We start from the raw sequence: 22075 nt of genomic DNA on the forward strand, positions 1-22075 counted from the left end.
AAGCAACACCAGTGTAGATTTGGCCTTGTGTTTTAGGTTATTGTCCTGCTGAACGGTGAATTCATCTCCCAGTATCTGGTGGAAAGCAGACTGAACCAGGTATTCCTCTAGGATTTTGCCTGTCCTTAGCTCCATTCAGTTTCTTTTTTATCCTGAAAAAATCCCCAGTCCTTAACGATTACAAGCATACCCATAACATGATGCAGCCACCACTGTGCTTGAAACTATGGAGTACTCAGTACTCAGTAATAGGTTGTATTGGATTTGCCCCAAACATAAATGTCACACCCTGATCTGTTTCACCGGTCTTTGTGCTTGTCTCCACCCCCCTCCAGGTGTCGCCCATCTGCCCCATTATCCCCTGTGTATTTATATCTGTGTTCTCTGTTTGTCTGCTGCCAGTTCATCTTGTCTTGTCAGGTTTTACCAGCGTGCTTTCCCGTCTTTCTGTTTCTCAAGTTCTGTTTCCTAGTTTTTCCTAGAACCTCTGCCAGCCCTGACCCCGAGCCTGCCTGCCGTCCTGTACCTACCTGACTCTGACCTGATCACAAACCTCTGCCTGTCCTCTACCTGCCCTTTGCCTTCCCCGTGTTTATAATAAACTGTACTATCCACCTCCTGTGTTTGCATCTGGGTCATATCCTAAGTCGTGATAGTATGAACTGACCATGACTGACGCAGCAGACTTGGACCAGCTCCACAACGCCTTCTCCTCCCAGGGAACCACCATTGGAAGACACGAGGAGTTACTTCAAGGTCTTATGGAAGGATTCCAGACCTTGGCGGAACACCAGGACATGCCTTCAACACATCGCTGGAGCAATTCCTGCCCCGGGATGTCTTCCTGCTGGCTTGGGAAAAGCCCGGACCTCTCCGCCATTCCCGCGGAGTACCAGGACCTCCGGGAGGTTTTCAGCAAGGTCCATGCCGCCTCGATTCCTCCGCATCGGCTCTATGACTGCGTCATTGACCTTCTCCCAGGCACTACCTCACATCGGGGGGCGGCTTTATTCCCTGTCAGGGCCGGAGACCAAGGCGATGGAGACATATATTGAGGACTCCCTGGCTGCAGGGGGTATCCGTCCTTCTGCCTCCCCCGACGGCGCAAGGTCAAAACCCTGCCGGGGCCTGAATGACATCATGGTTAAAAATCGTTACCCGCTTCCACTTGGCTTTCGAGCCCCTCCAGGGGGCAACCATCTTCTCCAAGTTGGACCTCCAGAACGCCTACCATCTGGTACGGATATGGGAAGGGGATGAGTGGAAGACTGCCTTTAACATGGCTAGCGGGCACTACGAATACTTGGTGATGCCGTTCGGACTGACCAATGCTCCTGCTGTGTTCCAGGCCCTGGTAAAAGACGTTCTCCGGGACATATTGAATAGGTTCGTGTTCGTCTACCTTGATGACACCTCGCGTTTTCCCACTCGGCTCAAGAACATGTCCTCCATGTCAGAGAACTCCTCCAGCGTCTTCTGGAGAACCAGCGGTTCATCAAAACAGTAAAATGCTAATTCTATCACGCCACCATTTCCTTCCTTGGGTACATCATAGCTGCAGGCAACATACAGATGGATCCTGAAAAGGTGAAAGCGGTGGTGGATTGGCCGCAACCCACCTCCAGAGTGCAGCTGCAACGCTTCCTGGGATTCGCCAATTTCTACCGCCGGTTCATCTGGGGTTACAGCACCCGGGCTTCCCCACTGTCAGCGCTCACCTCTCCCAAGGTCCCGTTTACGTGGTCTCCAGCTGCAGACCAGGCGTTCTTGGACCTCAAGCACCAATTCACTACCACCCCCATCCTAATCCATCCAGATCTGTCCCGGCAGTTCGTGGTGGAGGTCGACGCCTCAGACGTCGGAGTGGGGGCTGTCCTGTCCCAGCGTTCGGCCCAAGACCAAAAGCTGCATCCCTGCGCTTTCCTCTCCCATCGTCTCAACCCCACGGAAAGGAGTACGATGTGGGTAACTGGGAACTACTTGCGCTGAAGATGGCATTGGAGGAGTGGAGGCACTGGTTAGAGGGGGCGGAACACCCATTCATAGTATGGACAGATCACAAGAACCTGGAATATCTCCGCACCGCCAAGCTCCTCAACTCCAGGCAAGCTCGATGGGCCATGCTGTTCACCCGATTCAACTTCACCATCTCCTACCTACCTCTTGTCTCGCAGCTGCACTCATCTGGGGTATAGAGAACCAGGTCCGTGGGGTGCAGGGGGCTCGTTTTCCTGTGGATATAGATACTTTTGTACCTGTTTCCTCCAGCATCTTCACAAGGTCCTTTGCTGCTGTTCTGGGATTGATTTGCACTTTTCGCAACAAAGTACGTTCATCTCTAGGAGACAGAACGCGTCTCCCTCCTGAGCGGTATGAGAGCTGCGTGATCCCATGGTGTTTATACTTGCGTACTATTGTTTGTACAGATGAACGTGGTACCTTCAGCCATTTGGAAATTGCTCCCAAGGATAAACCAGACTTGTGGAGGTCGCCAATTATTTTTCTGAGGTCTTGGCTGATTTCTTTTGATTTTTCCATAATGTCAAGCAAAGAGGCACTAAGTTTGAAGGTAGGCCTTGAAATACATCCACAGGTACACCTCCAATTGACTCAAATTATGTCAATTAGCCTATCAGAAGCTTCTAAAGCCATGACATAATTTTCTGGAATTTTCCAAGCTGTTTAAAGGCACAGTCAACTTAGTGCATGTAAACTTCTCACCCACTGGAATTGTGATACAGTGAATTATAAGTGAAATAATCTGTCTGTAAACAATTGCTGGAAAAATTACTTGTGTCATGCACAAAGTAGATGTCCTAACCGAATTGCCAAAACTGTATTTGGCTAACTGGTGTATGTAAACTTCCGACTTCAACTGTATATCATAAGGCCTTTCTTTGAGGGGCCTAGTTACAACCTAATGCACTGGTCTGAAACTCCTGATTTACAGGCCACATCAAGCCTGTAAGTCACATAATGCTGGCTTGCAAAGTGATGTGTAATTCCTATTGGAATCCAGCCAGAGTGAGGATATCTTTTAATTGCCTGCAACCTGCATTGAGAATGACTGCCAGGGTAGGGAAGATTGATTATTGAGTCTACCTAAAGCTTATAAATTGGATCAGCCATCTCAGTAAGGGAAAAAGTTAAACTACTAACAGATTGGATTTATTTTGAAAAATGTTTGTTATTATGTTTGTGTGGTAGGGATGTAACGATTCACAGATATGCATCGGTCCCCGGTTCAAATGTTTAAGATACAAGTGCATTGGTAAAGGTGCTTCGACAAAGTATATGTTTTTTATTTTTAATACATTTGGTATCGACGACAGGCGGACCACCACCGGACCCCGGCTCCCCGTTATAGTCTTGGGCAGAGGGTATGGCTGTTCACTCGGGATCTGCCCCTCCGGGTAGAGTCCCGCAAACTGTCCCCACGTTTTATCGTCCCTTTCCCCATCTCCTTGATTCTTAGCCACTCTGCTGTTCGTCTTCTGTTGCCATGTACCCTCTGTATACATCCCACTTTTCATGTGTCTAGGATTAAACCTATATCTCACAGCCCTTTGTCTCCTGTTTCCAGGTTCTGTTTCCTAGTTTTTCCCGGTTCTGACCATTCTGCCTGCCCTAACCCCGAGCCTGATTACCATCTTGTACCTGCCTGACTCTGACCTGATCACGAACCTCTGCCTGTCCTCTACCTGCCCTTTGCCTGCCCAGCATTTATAATAAATTATCTGAGAACTATACTATCCACCTCCTGTGTCTGCATCTAGGTCATATCCTGAGTTGTAATAATACAACTTTGTATTCAGGGCAAAAAGTGAATTGCTTTGCCACATTTATTGTACATTGTTGCAAACAGGATGCATGTTTTGAATATTATTATTCTGTACAGGCTTTCCTCTTTTCACTCTGTCAATTAGGTTAGTATTGTGGAGTAACTACAATGTTGTTGATCCATCCTCAGTTTTCTCCTATCACAGCCATTAAACAATGTTTTAAATTCAACATTGGCCTCATGCTGAAATCCCTGAGCAGTTTCCTTCCTCTCCGGCAACTGAGTTAGAAAGAACGCCTGGGCCTCCCGAGTGTAGTAGTGGTCCAAGGCACTGCATCGCAGTGCTAGCTGTGCCACTGGAGATCCTGGATCGAGTCCAGGCTCTGTCGCAGCCGGCCGCGACCGGGAGACCCATGGGGCGGCACACAATTGGCCCAGCGTCGTCCGGGTTAGGGGAGGGTTTGGCCGGCAGGGATGTTCTTGTCCCATCGCGCTCTAGCGACTCCTGTGGCGGGCCAGGTGTACTGTGTTTCCTTCGACATATTGGTGCGACTGGCTTCCAGGCGTCAAGAAGCAGTGCAGCTTAGCTAAGTTGTTTTTCGGAGGACGCACGGCTCTCGACCTTCGCCTCTCCCGAGTCCGTATGGGAGGTGCAGCAATGAGACAAGACTGTAACTACCAATTGGATACCACAAAAAAGGGGTAAAAGTTAAAAAAAAGAAGGGACGCCTGTATCCTTGTAGTGTCTGGGTATATTGATACACCATCCAAAGTGTCATTAATAACGTCACCATGCTCAAAGGAATATTCAGTGTCTGCTTTTTCTATTTTTACCTATCTACCAATAGGTGCCCTTCTTTGTGAGGCATTAGTAAACCTCCCTGGTCTTTGTGGTTGAATCTGTGTTTGAAATTCACTGCTCGACGGAGGGACCTTACAGATACAGTAATTGTATGTGTGGGGTACAGAGATAAGGTAGTCATTCAAAACTCATGTTAAACACTATTATTGCACACAGAGTTAGTCCACACAACTTATGTGATTTGTTAAGCACATGTTGACTCATTCATTATTTAAGCTTGCCATAACAAAGGTGTTGAATACTAATTGATTCAAGACATTTCAACTTCAAATGTTTAATTAATTTGTAGAAATGTTGAAAAACATTCTTTGTGTGTAGGTAAGTCAGCGACAAAAAAAATCTAAATTGAATCCATTTTAAATTCAGACTATAACACAACAAAGGGGAGGAAAAGTCAAGAGGTGTGAATACTTTCTGAAGTCACTGTAGATTTGTAAATGTTTTCCCCACAAGCTTTTCTTCATGATATGTTTTACTCTGACTTCTCCTCTAGTAGCTGCATGCCTGACCCTGAATTAGCTCTAGAATTGTTCTCATAACTTTTTATCTCTCTGGCAGAAAAACAGTCCCTGTAAACGCCTTAGAGTAAGAAATATAACACATTCTTAGTTCTCTATAGAACTTTCAGATCTAGTTATGCTGACAAATCAAGAAATGCTGACTCTGATTGGCAGCTTTTTAGGCAATTGAGAAATAGATGCACTTCCTCAATCAAGAAAGCTTGTGGTGAAATTTAGAACATTTTGGAAAACAGTTAATGCACTGTAGCGTGGAAATTCCTCTCCTTCCCTAACTAAGCAAGTTGTCAGACTGGCATCATTACTGAGAAGAATTTGATAAATAGTGCTTCAAAATCAGCATTTTATCTCGGCAGGCTTTTTAATTTGAAAGAAATTGTGGTTTAATTGACCCTGGTCAGACAGTCGACTGCCTGCCCTTCTCCCAGCCTCTAGTTGGCTCGATGGAAGTCCCGTCAACTTCTGGTGAATCTTTGTTTTCATTCCAACAACTTTCTACTTGGAATGTGCCAGACGCCTTGCGCAATATTGATGTAAAAAAAAACTGGGGCTGATTTGCTTGAACCTTTCTTGCTGCAGCTTTCTGCTCCTCTGATTGCAGAATCTTAAACACACATTTTTAACCTTACAATTATTTCTGGTACCATCCCCAGGGTCTGGAAGGCGGCCCATATACTCCCCCTTCAAAGGTGGTGACCTGTGCGACCAACATAATTATTGTCTGGTGTAACTGAGTCAGGTTTGTAGGCCTCCTTGCTTGCACACGCTTTTTCAGTTCTGCCCACACATTTTCAATGGGATTGAGGTCAGGGCTTTGTGATGGCCACTCCAATACCTTGACTTTGTTGTCCTTAAGCCATTTTGCCACAACTTTGGAAGTATGCTTAGGGTCATTGTCCATTTGGAAGACCCATTTGCGACCAAGCTTTAACTTCCTGACTGATGTCTTGAGATGTTGCTTCAATATATCCACATAATTTTCCTATCTCATGATGCCGTCTATTTTGTGAAGTGCACCAGACCCTCCTGCAGCAAAGCACCCCCACAACATGATCCTGCCACCCCAGGGCTTCACGGTTGGGATGGTGTTCTTCGGCTTGCAAGCTTCCCCCTTTTTCCTCCAAACATAACGATGGTCATTATGGCCAAACAGTTATATTATTGTTTCATCAGACCAGAGGACATTTCTCCAAAAAGTATGATCTTTGTCCCCATGTGCAGTTGCAAACCGTAGTCTGGCTTTTTTTATGGAGGTTTTGGAGCAGTGGCTTCTTCCTTGCTGAAGGGCCTTTCAGCTTATGTCGATATAGGACTCGTTTTCCTGTGGATATAGATACTTTTGTACCTGTTTCCTCCAGCATCTTCACAAGGTCCTTTGCTGTTGTTCTGGGTTTGATTTGCACTTTTGGCACCAAAGTACGTTCATTTCTAGGAGACAAAACGCGTTTTCTTCCTGAGCGGTATGACGGCTGAGTGTTCCCATGGTGTTTATACTTGCGTACTATTGTTTGTACAGATGAACGTGGTACCTTCAGCCATTTGGAAATTGCTCCCAAGGATAAACCAGACTTGTGGAGGTCGCCAATTATTTTTCTGAGGTCTTGGCTGATTTCTTTAGATTTTTCCATAATGTCAAGCAAAGAGGCACTAAGTTTGAAGGTAGGCCTTGAAATACATCCACAGGTACACCTCCAATTGAATCAAATGATGTCAATTAGCCTATGAGAAGCTTCTAAAGCCATGACATCATTTTCTGGAATTTTCCAAGCTATATAAAGGCACAGTCAACTTAGTGTATGTAAACTTCTCACCCACTGGAATTGTGATACAGTGAATTATAAGTGAAATAATCTGTCTGTAAACAATTGCTGGAAAAATTACTTGTGTCATGCACAAAGTAGATGTCCTAACCGACTTGCCAAAACTGTAGTTTGTTAACAAGAAATTTGTAGAGTGGTTAAAAAAATAGTTTTAATGACTCCAACCTAACTGTATATAAACTTCCGACTTCAACTGTATATATAGTGTCATTGTTGTTTATTGATGTGTTCAAGCTGCAACAAACACTCAAACTGGACAATTTTATCTGAATCTCTTCATTCAAAGACTCAATCATGGACACTCGTACTGACAGTTGTGGCTGCTTTGCGTGATGTATTGTTGTCTCTACCTTCTTGCCCTTTGTGCTGTTGTCTGTGCCCAATAATGTTTGTACCATGTTTTGTGCTGCCACTGTACCATGTTGTGTTGCTACCATGATGTTGTCATGTTGTGTTGTCATGTGTTGCTGCCTTGCTATCTTGTTGTCTTAGGTCTCTCTTTATGTAGTGTTGTCTCTTTTGTCGTGATGTGTGTTTTGTCCTTTATTTTTATTATCTTTTTTTTTATCCCAGCCCCCGAAGGAGGCCTTTTGCCTTTTGGTAGGCCGTCATTGTAAATAAGAATTTGTTCTTAACTGACTTGCCTAGTTAAATAAAGTTTAAATAAATAAATGCAGGGCTCATCTGCAAAAGAGACAGTGGTCTCAGCATGACTCTGTGCTTAAATAAAAGGTTAAATAAAAAATTATAAAATATAATTTCATGTCTCGACAAAAGGCTACTAAAACCGTCAGCATATGTTCAGTGAAGTCCATAAACATTGTTTTTCTATGACAGATTTTGATAGTCATAATACCTCTGCCAAGTGACATTCAACCTGTTCTAAAGCTACCTTCTCTTTGTGGGTGCGTGGTTGCTGGTGCCATGGTGGTGCTGAATGGTTTCTTCCAGGGTGGGGGGGACAGAAGTCTTCTCTCTCACTCAGATAGGTCAGGATGGAGCAGGTGGTACCATCCACCCCGTAGAAAGCATAGCAGAGGTCTGAGTCCCAACGGGCTTGCAGGAACTGGGAATGTAACGTCAAAGTGTTTGTGTTCGAAAAGAAAGAGATAGAGACAGAAAAAATGGTTTGGGACAACAGGTACAGGAGAAATGTTGACTTCATGGGCCCAACAACAAAAACAGATTTAGCATTTACAAGATTAACTGTCAACTAATTGTGTTGTGTCTCACCTCAACTTTCTCAACACAGTGGGGATACACAGGGTCCTTGGGCACCTCACAAACCTCACGGAGACCTGACAAAAGAGATTGTGATATTATATAAAATTATACTTTATTTTACCAACAACCTCTGTGCTGCTCAGAGTACTCAGTGGGCAATAAACTTGAATCAGCACTCAATTCCTACACTGTAAAAAATAAATGTTGATTCAACATACAATTGTAAGGCAACCAGCTGCAATAGAATTGTGAGTTTTCTTAACATTGGGCATATAGTTGAACTAACATACATTCTCAAGTTGAGTGAACATACAATTCAACTTGAAAAATAAATCTACCTTATTTGCACATTTCCCAGTTAAAATGTAAATCTATGACAATACATTACATAGTTGAAGTCGGAAGTTTATATACACTTAGGTTGGAGTCATTAAAACTTGTTTTTCAACCACTCCACAAATTTCTTGTTAACAAACTATAGTTTTGGCAAGTTGGTTAGGACATCTACTTTGTGCATGAGACAGGTAATTTTTCCAGCAATTGTTTACAGACAGATTATTTCACTTATAATTCACTGTATCACAATTCCAGTGGGGCAGAAGTTTACATACGCTAAGTTGACTGTGCCTTTAAACAGCTTGGGAAATTCCAGAAAATTATGTAATGGCTTTAGAAGCTTCTGATAGGCTAATTGACATCATTTGAGGTGTACCTGTGGATGTATTTCAAGGCCTACCTTCAAACTCAGTGCCTCTTTGCTTGACATCATGGGAAAATCAAAAGAAATCAGCCAAGACCTCAGAAAGAAAATTCTAGACCTCCACAAGTCTGGTTTGTCCTTGGGAGCAATTTCCAAATGCCTGAAGGTACCACGTTCATCTGTACAAACAATAGTACGCAAGTATAAACACCATGGGACCACGCAGCCGTCATACCGCTCAGGAAGGAGACGCGTTCTGTATCCTAGAGATGAATGTATTTTGGTGCGAAAAGTGCAAATCAATCCCAGAACAACAGCAAAGGACCCTGTGAAGATGCTGGAGGAAACAGGTACAAAAGTATCTATACCCACAGTAAAACAAGTCCTATATCGACATAAGCTGAAAGGCCACTCAGCAAGGAAGAAGCCACTGTTTAAAAAACGCCATAAAAAAGCCAGACTACGGTTTGCAACTGCACATGGGGACAAAGATTGTACATTTTGGAGAAATGTCCTCTGGTCTGATGAAACAAAAATAGAACTGTTTGGCCATAATGACCATCGTTATGTTTGGAGGAAAAAGGGGGAGGCTTGCAAGCCGAAGAACACCATCCCAACCGTGAAGCACGGGGGTGGCAGCATCATGTTGTGGGGGTGCTTTGCTGCAGGAGGGTCTGGTGCACTTCACAAGATAGACGGCATCATGAGGTAGGAAAATTGTGTGGATATATTGAAGCAACATCTCAAGACATCAGTCAGGAAGTTGAAGCTTGGTCGCAAATGGGTCTTCCAAATGGACAATGACCCCAAGCATACTTCCAAAGTTGTGGCAAAATGGCTTAAGGACAACAAAGTCAAGGTATTGGAGTGGCCACAAAGCCCTGACCTCAATCCCATTGAAAATTTGTGGGCAGAACTGAAAAAGCGTGTGCAAGCAAGGAGGCCTACAAACCTGACCCAGTTACACCAGCTCTGTCAAGAGGATTGGGCCAAAATTCACCCAACTTATTGTGGGAAGCTTGTGGAAGGCTACCTGACACGTTTGACCCAAGTTAAACAATTTAAAGGCAATGCTACCAAATACTAATTGAGTGTATGTAAACTTCTGACCCACTGAGAATGTGATGAAAGAAATACAAGCTGAAATAAATCATTCTCTCTATTATTCTGACATTTCACCTTCTTAAAATAAAGTGGTGATCCTAACTGACCTAAAACAGGGAATATTTACTAGGATTAAATGTCAGGAATTGTGAAAAACTGAGTTGAAATGTATTTGGCTAAGGTGTATGTAAACTTCCGACTTCAACTGTATATCATAAGGCCTTTCTTTGAGGGGCCTAGTTACAATCTAATGCACTGGTCTGAAACTCCTGATTTACAGGCCACATCAAGCCTGTAAGTCACATAATGCTGGCTTGCAAAGTGATGTGTAATTCCTATTGGAATCCAGCCAGAGTGAGGATATCTTTTAATTGCCTGCAACCTGCATTGAGAATGACTGCCAGGGTAGGGAAGATTGATTATTGAGTCTACCTAAAGCTTATAAATTGGATCAGCCATCTCAGTAAGGGAAAAAGTTTAACTACTAACAGATTGGATTTATTTTGAAAAATGTTTGTTATTATGTTTGTGTGGTAGGGATGTAACGATTCACAGATATGCATCGGCCCCCGGTTCAAATGTTTAAGATACAAGTGCATTGGTAAAGGTGCTTCGACAAAGTATATGTTTTTTATTTTTAATACATTTGCAAAAATGTCAAAAAATGTGTTTTGACTGCATTATTATGTGTGTAGATTGATGTGTGTAAATTAACTTTAATAATGGAACACTAGTAACTTTAATAATGTTTACAGACTGCTTTACTCATTTCATATGTATATACTATATTATATTCTACTGTATGCAATGCCACTAAGACATTGCTCGTCCTAATATCTCTATATTTCTTAATTCCGTTCTTTTACTTTTAGATGTGTGTATTGTTGTGAATTGATAGATATTACTGCACTGTTGGAGCTAGAAACACAAGCATTTCGCTACACCCCCAATAGCATCTGCTAAATATGAGTGTGTGACCAATAACATTTTATTTGAAGTGAGCTAAATTTTAACAAGTTTGTTGAGTAAAATTACAAATGTATGTTTGCTCAAAACCACGCCCACCCCGTTCAAGAACAATTCGATATGTATTTAGATACACGGGCCCGATGCAGGAACGATACGTTTTAGTTTCAAACGAGTCGGTGCGATTCGATTTGATTAAAAAAGTGTTAGGGCTAGTAATGTATCAATATTTATCTTTAAAAATGATCTATGACATAGCCAATGAATATATAGTACAACTTTGGATTTCACCCCATCTCATAATCAAATGGTTCAGACCTTTAGGATGTTTTGACCAACTTAGAGTGAGCTTCTCTTCTTCTCCCGCTACGACCATGCAGTGCGGGTAGCAAAGGTGATTGCTGTCCTCCTTATGAAATTAGCAACTTTACCCTGTATATGTAAAAATGACCATATATAAGTGCATTCGGAAAGTATTCAGACCCCTTGACTTTTTCCACATTTTGGTATGTCACAGCCTTTTTCTAAAATTGATTAATTTAGCAGATGTTATTGGGGGTGTAGCGAAATGCTTGTGTACCTAGCTCCAAAAGTGCAGTAGTATTTAACAATTCACAACAACACACACAAATCTAAAAGTAAAATAATGGAATTAAGAAATATATAAATATTAGGACGAGCAATGTAGTGGCATTGACTAAAATACAGTAGAATAGAATACAGTATATACATATGAAATGAGTAAAGCAGTATGTAAACATTATTAAAGTGACTCTAACGTGCAGGGTTGAGTAACCGGGTGATGGCTATTTAACAGTCTGATGGCCTTGAGATAGAAGCTGTTTTTCAGTCTCTCGGTCCCAGCTTTGATGCAGCAGTTTGTTGATTCAACGTACAATTGTAAGGCAACAGCTGCAAAAGGATTATGAATTTCCTCAACATTTGGGCATATAGCTGAACCAACATACAGTGTTGCCTTCCAAAGGCAAACATGAGTTAGTAATTCGACTCAACAAGTTTTTATACTCACTACGAGCAAAGTTTGTTGAGTGAAACTTTTTTTGAGCACGCATTAGCTGAATTTGGTGTCCTTTCAAAGTCTACCCAACTCAGAATAACGCTGATTGAGCAATTGGTTAAATTGGCTTTTTTACAGTGTAGCATTCTATAGCATGAGAAGAAACCCACTGTGTTCCCAAAGAGGCCCCTTCCCGTAAGCACTCCACCTTCTTCCCCCTAGTGTCAATCACACACACACACACACACACACACACACACACACACACACACACACACACACACACACACACACACACACACACACACACACACACACACACACACACACACACACACACACACACACACACACACACACACACACACACACACACACCTAACCCACCTGCCTACCCCACCCCAAACATTCTCCTTTACAATGCAGACCGTGCCAAAACACACAGGCCTTAGCTGTGTAAAACAACCTTGTAAAATGGGCAGAAAATAAAATAAAATCCCAGTCACAGCCAAGGTGCGAAGCACGAAAAAGCTGATGAGAAGATGAAAAAAAATCTGCATCTGAAAAAACACGCGTACGAGTCAACAGGCCATTGAAAGGACTCCTGGGTAATTTGATCGCTCTTTATGGGGTCTGAGGTAATGTGAGGGGAAGAGAGGCGGGTCGGGAAGGAGGGTGGGCTGCTCGTGGTGAGAAGTGTGTGTGTGTGGGGGGGGGGGGGGGGGGGGGGTTGTGTGGCCTGCGTTGTATGAATCACCTTATTCAGGGTTTGTGAGCATTCACTTTCTCTCTTCGCTCTCCCTCTCCCTCTCTTTCATTCGCTCTCGCTCTCCCTCCCTCTCGCTCTATCCCTTTCTGCCTCCCTCCCCAGCTCCCTCCATCCGTCCTCACGTGGCTGGGTCGGCCAGTAACCCGACTCTCACCTGACACTTCTCCGGGGGGGGGGGGGGTTTAGGGGAGACGGCTGCTCCACACACACACCACCATACGCACACAATCACACACACACTCCGCCAGCATAGCTAGCTCTCTGGGACTTGTTAAACCCCTTATTCATCGGCCTTAAGGACTCCCTCCCTCATATTCACCTGTAGTCTCTCACCTTTGACCCCTACTGGCCAACGACCATCCCTTCTAGAATCCCAGGCTATTAACTTCACTATGTTGTTAATCTTTGAACTTGAACTATTGCACAGCCCTGAACTGCGGCCTCGAGTAACAATATCAGAGTCCCTCCAGCCAATCTCAAATGCACTATAGTCAACCAATAGTTTTATTGTGGTGTTATGGGGAGACTGGCTGCATTGGCTTAATCAGGTGCCAAGTCCAACAAAAGCATGTAGTCATTGCATCTTCACTAATGTGCTATGATATGATATATTATATGCTATGTTACTGGTATGACGTTCTATGATAATATACACTGAGTGTACAAAACATTAGGAACACCTTTCCATTACATTTTTGGCCATCAAGGAAAACGCTATGTCTGGCGCAAACCCAACACCTCTCACCATCACGAGAACACCATCCGATGTTTTTCATGGGCAGGGACTAGGAAACTGGTCAGAATTGAAGGAATGATGGATGGCGCTAAAGTTTTATACATTTTTTATTTCACCTTTATTTAACCAGGTAGGCTAGTTGAGAACAAGTTCTCATTTACAACTGCGACCTGGCCAAGATAAAGCAAAGCAGTGCGACACGAACAACAACACAGAGTTACACATGGAATAAACAAGCGTACAGTCAATAACACAATAGAAGAAGAAAAAAGTCTATATACAGTGTGTGCAAATGGCGTGAGGAGGTAGGCAATAAATAGGCCATAGTAGCGAAGTAATTACAATTTAGCAGATTAACACTGGAGTGATAAATGAGCAGATGATGATGTGCAAATAGAGATACTGGTGTGCAAAAGAGCAGAAAAGTAAATAAAAACATATGGGGATGAGGTAGGCAGATTGGGTGGGCTATTTACAGATGGACTATGTACAGCGATTGGTTAGCTGCTCAGATAGCTGACGTTTAAAGTTAGTGAGGGAAATATAAGTCTCCAGCTTCAGCGATTTTTGCATTTCGTTCCAGTCACTGGCTGCAGAGAACCGGAAGGAAAGGCGGCCAAAAGAGGTGTTTGCTTTGGGGATGACCAGTGAGATATACCTGCTGGAGCGCGTGCTACGGGTGGGTGTTGTTATCGTGACCAGTGAGCTGAGATAAGGCAGAGCTTTACCTAGCACAGACTTATAGATGACCTGGAGCCAGTGGGTCTGGCGACGAATATGTAGCAAGGGCCAGCCAACTAGAGCATACAGGTCGCAGTGGTGGGTGGTATAAGGGGCTTTGGTAACAAAACAGATGGCACTGTGATAGAATACAGGGAAATTCTTGAAGGAAACCTGTTTCAGTCTTCCAGAGATTTGAGACTGGGACGGAGGTTCACCTTCCAGCAGGACAATGACCCTAAGCATACTGCTAAAGCAACACTCGAGTGGTTTAAGGGGAAACATTTAAATGTCTTGGAATGGCCTAGTCAAAACCCACACCTCAATCCAATTGAGAATCTGTGGTATGACTTAAAGATTGATGTACACCAGCGGAATCCATCCAACTTGAAGGAGCTGGAGCAGTTTTGCCTTGAAGAATGGGTAAAAATCCCAGTGGCTAGATGTGCCAAGCTTATAGAGACTGTAAATGCTGCAAAAGGTGGCTCTACAAAGTAATGACTTTGGGGGGGTGAATAGTTATGCACACTCTGTTTTTTTGTCTTATTTCTTGTTTGTTTCACAAATATACATAATTTGCATCTTCAAAGTAGTAGGCATGTTGTGTAAATCAAATGATACAAACCCCCCCAAAAAATCTATTTTAATTCCAGGTTGTAAGGCAACAAAATAGGAAAAATGCCTAGGGGGGTGAATACTTTCACATGCCACTGTAATGTTTGGTATACTCAGTGTATAATAATATATGCCATTTAGCAGACGGTTTTATCCAAAGCAACTTACAGTCATGGCATGCAGACATTTTACATGCGGGTGGCCCCAGCGGAATCAAACCCACGACGCTTGGTGTTGCAAGCGCCATGATCTACCAACTGAGCAACACAGGATCCAACTGTAACTATAGGTCTCTGTTATGGTAAGCTTCTCTAGCTGATGCTATATGATGTAGTTCCAATGTGGTTCCAAGTTTGGGGTTTGATTCCTGCATGGCCCCTCTGTACTGTAAGTTGCTTTTGATAATAAATGTATGCCTACCAAACAACCATATTGTATTATTATTAGTTAGAGAAAGGCTATGACCAGGGCTGGTTGTGGTCCTACCTGTCTGCGGTCTATGGTCGTCTTGTGGTCGTGGTGTGTGGGGCTGATGACCGAGGCTTTCCAGCTTCTGGGCCATTCTCTGTAGCTCGCTCTCCACGGACCGCACCAAGCCCTCCTGGTCCTGCCGGAGACTGGGTGACCACACAAACACGCACACACACACCCACATGAGACTCACCAGAAACATGTAGTTTCAGTGCTGTGTGTCTGATATAATGTTGAATTTATGTATTGAATATCCAATAACATTATTTTAACTACTTTTGTCTGAGTGTGGATGTGTGTTAGGAGTGTAGATGTACCTTTGCAGAAGGTTGGTAAGTTCCTCTTTAGCAGGCTGGGGAGCGTCTCTCTCCTTCGCTAGCTGCTGCACCTGAGAGCTCAGAGCCTCTAAGCGTAGAGCCAGTCTTCGCACGCTGTTACCATGGTGACCTGGGGGATGATTGACAGCACAGAAAGTTGTATTATACACTGAGTGTACAAAGCATTAGGAACACCTGCTCTTTCCATGACATTGACTGACCAGGTGAATCCAGGTGAAAGCTATGATCCCTTATTGATGTCAGTTGTTAAATCCACTTCAATCAGCGTAGATGAAGGGGAGGAGACAGGTTAAATGATTTTTAAGCCTTGAGACAATTGAGACATGGATTTTGTATGTGTGCCATTCAGAGGGTGAATGGACAAGACAACATATTTAAGTGCCTTTGAAGGAGGTATGGTAGTAGGTGCCAGGCGCACCGGTTTGAATGTGTCAACAACTGCAACACTGCTAGGATTTTCATACTCAACAGTTTCCCGTGTGTCTCAAGAATGGTCCACCATCCTAAGGACACCCAGCCAACTAGACACATTTGTGGGAAGCACTGGAATCAACATGGGCCAGCATCACTGTGGAACGCTTTCGACACCTTATAAAGTCCATGCCCCAATGAATTGAGTAGGTTCTGAGGGGAAAAGGGTGTGCAATTCAATATTAGGAAGGTGTTCCTAATGTTTTGTACACTGAATATATGTATATAACCAGGATCTATTCCGTTACCATGTGACCTGAGTCTCTCTTTCTTTGGTCAGGTCACATGGTCAGGGGAAATCCTGGCCCTGATCTGGTAACATACTGTATTGCACAGTAAAATAGTGCATACCCATTGAATATAATATTCAGATCCTTTTTCACAGTCCATGTTATAATGGCACAGTGAGAAATACACTGAATTCTGAGACATGGACAAATAATGGCATTAATCAAACATTCCAAATGGAAACCCCTGTATGGACCACCTGTACACACATCATATTGTAAATGTCATAGCCAATCAGGCCCTGTCCTAAAATAAAATATCAGATTACATCATTATCATCAACAGATTACGTAACGCCATCTATTTTAGTTGAATTGAGTGATTATGGCCGTTCATTTTCCATATTACATGCACCTAGTGCAAGGATTTTAATTTATTTTTTACAGTGAGACTGAAATGTTCAACATGCCTATTTTAGGACAGATGGCAAAGAGTCATAATTCCTGGCATGAAAATATTGTTGGAGTGGTAACTGGAGCTCTTCACATAATTACGCTATTCTCACGTGGCTTTGTGGTTTCAGAACCCCCCCCCCCACACACACACACACACGCAGGAACGACACACGAGCATACACACACACACACAAATAGACACACACATGGGCACACACACCCACACACAGACACACTCCTAAACATAAGTGAATGTTTACACAGACGCCATAACGGGTAACGCTGGCCCTTGACTCAACTTGATGACATCACCCTCAGAACTAAAGTCATATTGAGGTCAGGTTCATTTCAATATTCTCGCCCTAACACTGCCATTTCATATCAGTCAGAGATGCAACTTTTACTGTAAGACACTGCCCATCATCATGTGTAGTGCTCTTTGTACACTATGCTCTAGCGTATGCCAAAACACATTGCAACATGAGTGGTCTCAATATTGATGCCTTGTATGAAACTAGGCCATTTGAATTCTCTGCTGGATCCCCCTCAAAATGTGGATGACCTATGCTCCCAACAGAAGGTAAAAAGAGTTTACAGTGAGAGAAAGTACTTACTATGGCACAATAAAAAGAGGCGATTTAGAAAGAACACCCATGATATATTATACTATACTGAATCTACCATAACTACGTCCTTTTACAAGCATTTTTTGGGTTTTCAGGCTACACGCCTACATGTTCCAAAAGTGTTCTTTAAGCTATTCCCATAGGATAACCATTTTTGGTTCCAGGTAGAACCCTTTTTTGTTCCAGGTATAAACGCAACATGTAAAGTGTTGGTCCCATGTTTCATGAGCTGAAATAAAAGATCCCAGAAATGTTCCATACGCACAAAATAGCTTATTTCTCTCAAATGTTGTGCTTAAGTTTGTTGACATCCCTGTTAGTAAGCATTTCTCATTTGCTAAGATAATCCATCCACCTGACAGGTGTGGCATATCAAGAAGCTGATTAAACACCATGATCATTACACAGGTGCACCTTGTGATGAGGACAATAAAAGGCCACTCTAAAATGTGCAGTTTTGTCACACAACACAATGCCACAGATGTCTCAAGTTCTGGGGGAGCGTGCAATTGGCATGCTGACTCCAGGAATGTCCACCAGAGCTGTTGCCAGAGATTTGAATGTTCATTTCTCTACCATAAGCTGCCTCCAACGTCGTTTTAGGGAATTTGGCAGTGCGTCCTACCGGCCTCACAACCGCAGACCACATGTAACCACACCAGCCCAGGAACTCCACATCCGGCTTCTTCACCTGCGGGATCGTCTAAGACCAGCCACCCAGACAGCTGATGAAACTGTGGGTTTACACAACCAAAGAATTTCTGCACGAACTGTCAGAAACCGTCTCAGGGAAGCTCATATGCATGCTTGTTGTCCTCACCAGGGTCTTGACCAGCATGCAGTTCGGCATCTTAACCGACTTCCGTCGGCAAATGCTCATCTTCAATGGCCACTGGCACGCTGGAGAAGTGTGCTCTTCACAGATGAATCCCGGTTTCAACTGTACCGGACAGATGGCAGACAGCGTGTATGGCATTATGTTGGCGAGCGGTTTGCTCATGTCAACGTTGTGGACAAAGTGCCCCATGGTGGCGGTGGGGTTATGGTATGGGCAGGCATAAGCTACGGACAACCAACACAATTGCATTTTATCGATGGCAATTTGAATGCACAGAGATATCGTGATGAGATCCTGAGGCCCATTGTCCTGCCATTCATCCACCGCCATCACCTCATGTTTCAGCATGATAATGCAAGGCCCCATGTCGCCTGGGTCCTGGACTTTCTGACGGGCCGCCCCCAGGTGGTGAGGGTAGGAAACAACATCTCCACCCCGCTGATCCTCAACACTGGGGCCCCACAAGGGTGCATTCTCAGCCCTCTCCTGTACTCCCTGTTCACCCACGACTGCGTGGCCATGCACGCCTCCAACTCAATCATCAAGTTTGCAGACGACACTACAGTGGTAGGCTTGATTACCAACAACGACAAGACGGCCCACAGGGATGAGGTGAGGGCCCTCGGAGTGTGGTGTCAGGAAAAAAAACTCACACTCAACGTCAACAAAACAAAGGAGATGATCGTAGACTTCAGGAAACAGCAGAGGGAGCACCCCCCTATCCACATTGATGGGACAGTAGTGGAGAAGGTGGAAAGTTTAAATTCTTCGGCGTACATATCACGGACAAACTGAAATGGTCCACCCACACAGACAGCGTGGTGAACAAGGCGCAACAACAGGAGGCTGAAGAAATTTGTCTTGTCACCAAAAACACTCACAAACTTTTACAGATGCACAATCGAGAGTATCCGGTCAGGCTGTATCACCGCCTGGTACGGCAACTGCTCCGCCCACAACCGTAAGGCTCTCCAGAGGGTGGTGCGGTCTGCACAACGCATCACCAGGGGCACACTATCTGCCCTCCAGGACACCTACACCACCCGATGTCACAGGAAGGCCATAAAGATCATCAAGGACAACAACCACCCAAGCCACTGCCTGTTCACCCCATTATCATCCAGAAGGCGAGGTCAGTACAGGTGCATCAAAGCTGGGACCGAGAGACTGAAGAACAGCTTCTATCTCAAGGCCATCAGACTGTTAAACAGCCATCACTAACATTGAGTAGCTGCTGCCAACATACTGACTCAAATCTCTAGCTACTTTAATAATAAAAAATTGGATGTAATAAATGTAAACTTTAAACAATGCCACTTTATATAATGTTTACATACCCTACATTACTTATCTCATATGTATATACTGTACTCTATACCATCTACTGCATCTTGCCTATGCCGTTCGGCAATCACTCATCCATATATTTATATGTACATATTCTTATTCATTCCTTTACACTTGTGTGTATAAGGTAGTTGTTGTGAAATTGTTAGATTACTTGTTAGATATTACTGCACGGTCGGAACTAGAAGCACAAGCATTTCGTTACACTCGCATTAGCATCTGCTAACCATGTGTACGTGACCAATAAAATTTGATTTGATTTGGTTCTTCAAAGGGTTCTCCTATGGGGACAGCCGAGGAACCCTTTTAGGTTCTAGATAGCACCTTGTTTCTAAGAGTGTAGACATAGACCGCCCACTATAACGGTCGCTAGCCAAACATACTGTAAAACAAACATCACATAATGTCGTTTGTTCCACTTCCACTCAATGCCTCTGGCTGACCTAAAGCAGTAGTCCTTTTCCTTGTTTGACGAACCCCATGGTATACATAATAAGCGTACAGCAACCTAACCAGCCAGACTGCAGCAGACGGCCAGAAAAACAAGTCAACCAGGGGCGTAGTAAAAAGTAAATGTGTGTTTAAGAGGCCTGTCAGTTGGGCTTTAAGGGGCTATTTGGGAGGGCCGATCAAGGACTTCCTGATTGAGACATTAGCATTTGCACAAACGTAGAGTGGTCTATAAAATGTTGGGCTGGCCTGGCGCTGAATAGCTAGTATTGAGCAAACGCGGTAATCGGACAATAAAATAGTACTGTAATATTTTGGGCTAGGGTGTCGGTGGTGTGGGGTTACCGGTGTGTGTGCGTATACACTGGTTATAGACCCACAGGGAGGTTGTAGATGTGGGGTCCGGGGGTCTGAGGATAGGGGTTAAACAGAAACCCCTTTGGGATTGGCTATCTACCCGATGACACATACAGGAAGGAACCCTATGATGGTGATGTCACCCCCTATCCACCCCCTGCCTGTTTACTCAGCTGACAGTTACTGCATCACTCCTCACCAACCATAGGACTACAGGAAGGAGTGGCAAAGAGAGAGAGAGAGAGAGAGAGAGAGAGAGAGAGAGAGAGAGAGAGAGAGAGAGAGAGAGAGAGAGAGAGAGAGAGAGAGAGAGAGAGAGAGAGAGAGAGAGAGAGAGAGAGAGAGAGAGAGAGAGAGAGAGAGAGAGAGAGAGAGAGAGAGAGAGAGAGAGAGAGAGAGAGAGAGAGAGAGAGAGAGAGAGAGAGAGAGAGAGAGAGAGAGAGAGAGAGAGAGAGAGAGAGAGTCCACACTAGAAAATATCTTAACACAGGTGTCAGCATAGTTCTCAGTCATGTAAAGCATTTCACTATCTAATCTATTCCTGGAAAGAGTAGGACCATAGAAATACAGTATAATGACTGTAGATTATATTTCTGTGCTTGGGACACTTACCCTGTTCCTCGGGAGACCTCCCTGCACCTGCCGGCTCCTCTCTGGTCATCTCTGGAGGCACCCAGAGGCTCTGCAGCAGCAGGGTGAGCAGAGAGACAGAAAGACACAGCACCAAGCAGCCACTGGAGACAGACAGGAGGACAGACGGACATGGGTTAGCGTTGGGTTTAGCAGAAATCATCACTACACTAAACTAACTACCTCTACTAGTAATGTAATTGCAATGAACTTATATTTAGCTTCGACTCATGGTATCATATTGTATATCATGTAGTGCCACGTAGGAGGGGTACCAAGTTTGCCCTAAAGTCATGTAATTCGTTGTGGTGATCTCCGTGTAGTCTCAGTTTGTCCTGCACTGAGCACATTGAGAAGAAGAGGGAATTAACTTGTTCCATGGACAGACTTCAAGTAAGAGCGGTTCTCTTTGTCATAACAAACAGCTGGAGAGTGACGTGCTGTCATGGCGTGAGAGCGACTTGAGCAAGCGACTCCTTTGGGGTTTGGGTTTTTACTGGGGCAGAAGAGGACTGGGCTTTTCGTTGGAGCAAATCGGCTACGAAGAGTGTGTTCCAGAAGTGAAACGCACTCGGGCCAAGCCAAACACACGGCCAAACTCAGCACTCAAGCCGATTCAATTCAATTGAATTCAATTGTATTAGTAAAGCTCTCCATATAGAGAAATCTGTCAAAGAGATCTCAGCGACTGGCCCAGGTATTTGCAAAAACAACATCCACTATAGGGCTACCAGCGACAAAGAAAAAACTCCAAAATAAGAGTTACAGGATGATACCATGTAGTTCAACACTTAGTAAATCCATTGTTTGTGGGTCCAACAGTCAGTCAAGTCTACATTATAGTCCATTTACCGTACGTTCAGTCAACTCCTGATAAGTGCGATGTAACTGGCATGACAAACATGCAATATACACATGCCGATATCCAGAGATCTGAACACTTGTTCAGATGTGTGAACTATTTATAAGGAGTCAACCGTATTCCTACACAGTAGATCTAGTCTTAATCAATTGTTAGGCTTTTGGGATGA

General features: G+C 43.9%; 1 protein-coding gene across 1 annotated transcript in view; it reads right to left on the minus strand.

Moving 5' to 3' along the window:
• The window catches only part of LOC139570400 (alpha-1,6-mannosylglycoprotein 6-beta-N-acetylglucosaminyltransferase B-like), a 40902-nt gene that overhangs the window by 18124 nt on the left and 703 nt on the right, over window positions 1-22075 (minus strand). Inside the window, exons 3-7 of the mRNA XM_071392242.1 lie at window positions 21027-21148; window positions 15622-15751; window positions 15320-15450; window positions 8215-8279; window positions 7874-8047 (exon numbers count right to left, since the gene is read on the minus strand). Of these exons, the coding sequence (XP_071248343.1) occupies window positions 7874-8047; window positions 8215-8279; window positions 15320-15450; window positions 15622-15751; window positions 21027-21148 (622 nt within the window). The remainder of the gene's footprint in view (window positions 1-7873; window positions 8048-8214; window positions 8280-15319; window positions 15451-15621; window positions 15752-21026; window positions 21149-22075) is intronic.

The sequence above is a fragment of the Salvelinus alpinus genome, chromosome 3 (assembly GCF_045679555.1).
Source record: "Salvelinus alpinus chromosome 3, SLU_Salpinus.1, whole genome shotgun sequence".
NCBI classification, from domain to species: Eukaryota; Metazoa; Chordata; class Actinopteri; order Salmoniformes; family Salmonidae; genus Salvelinus; species Salvelinus alpinus.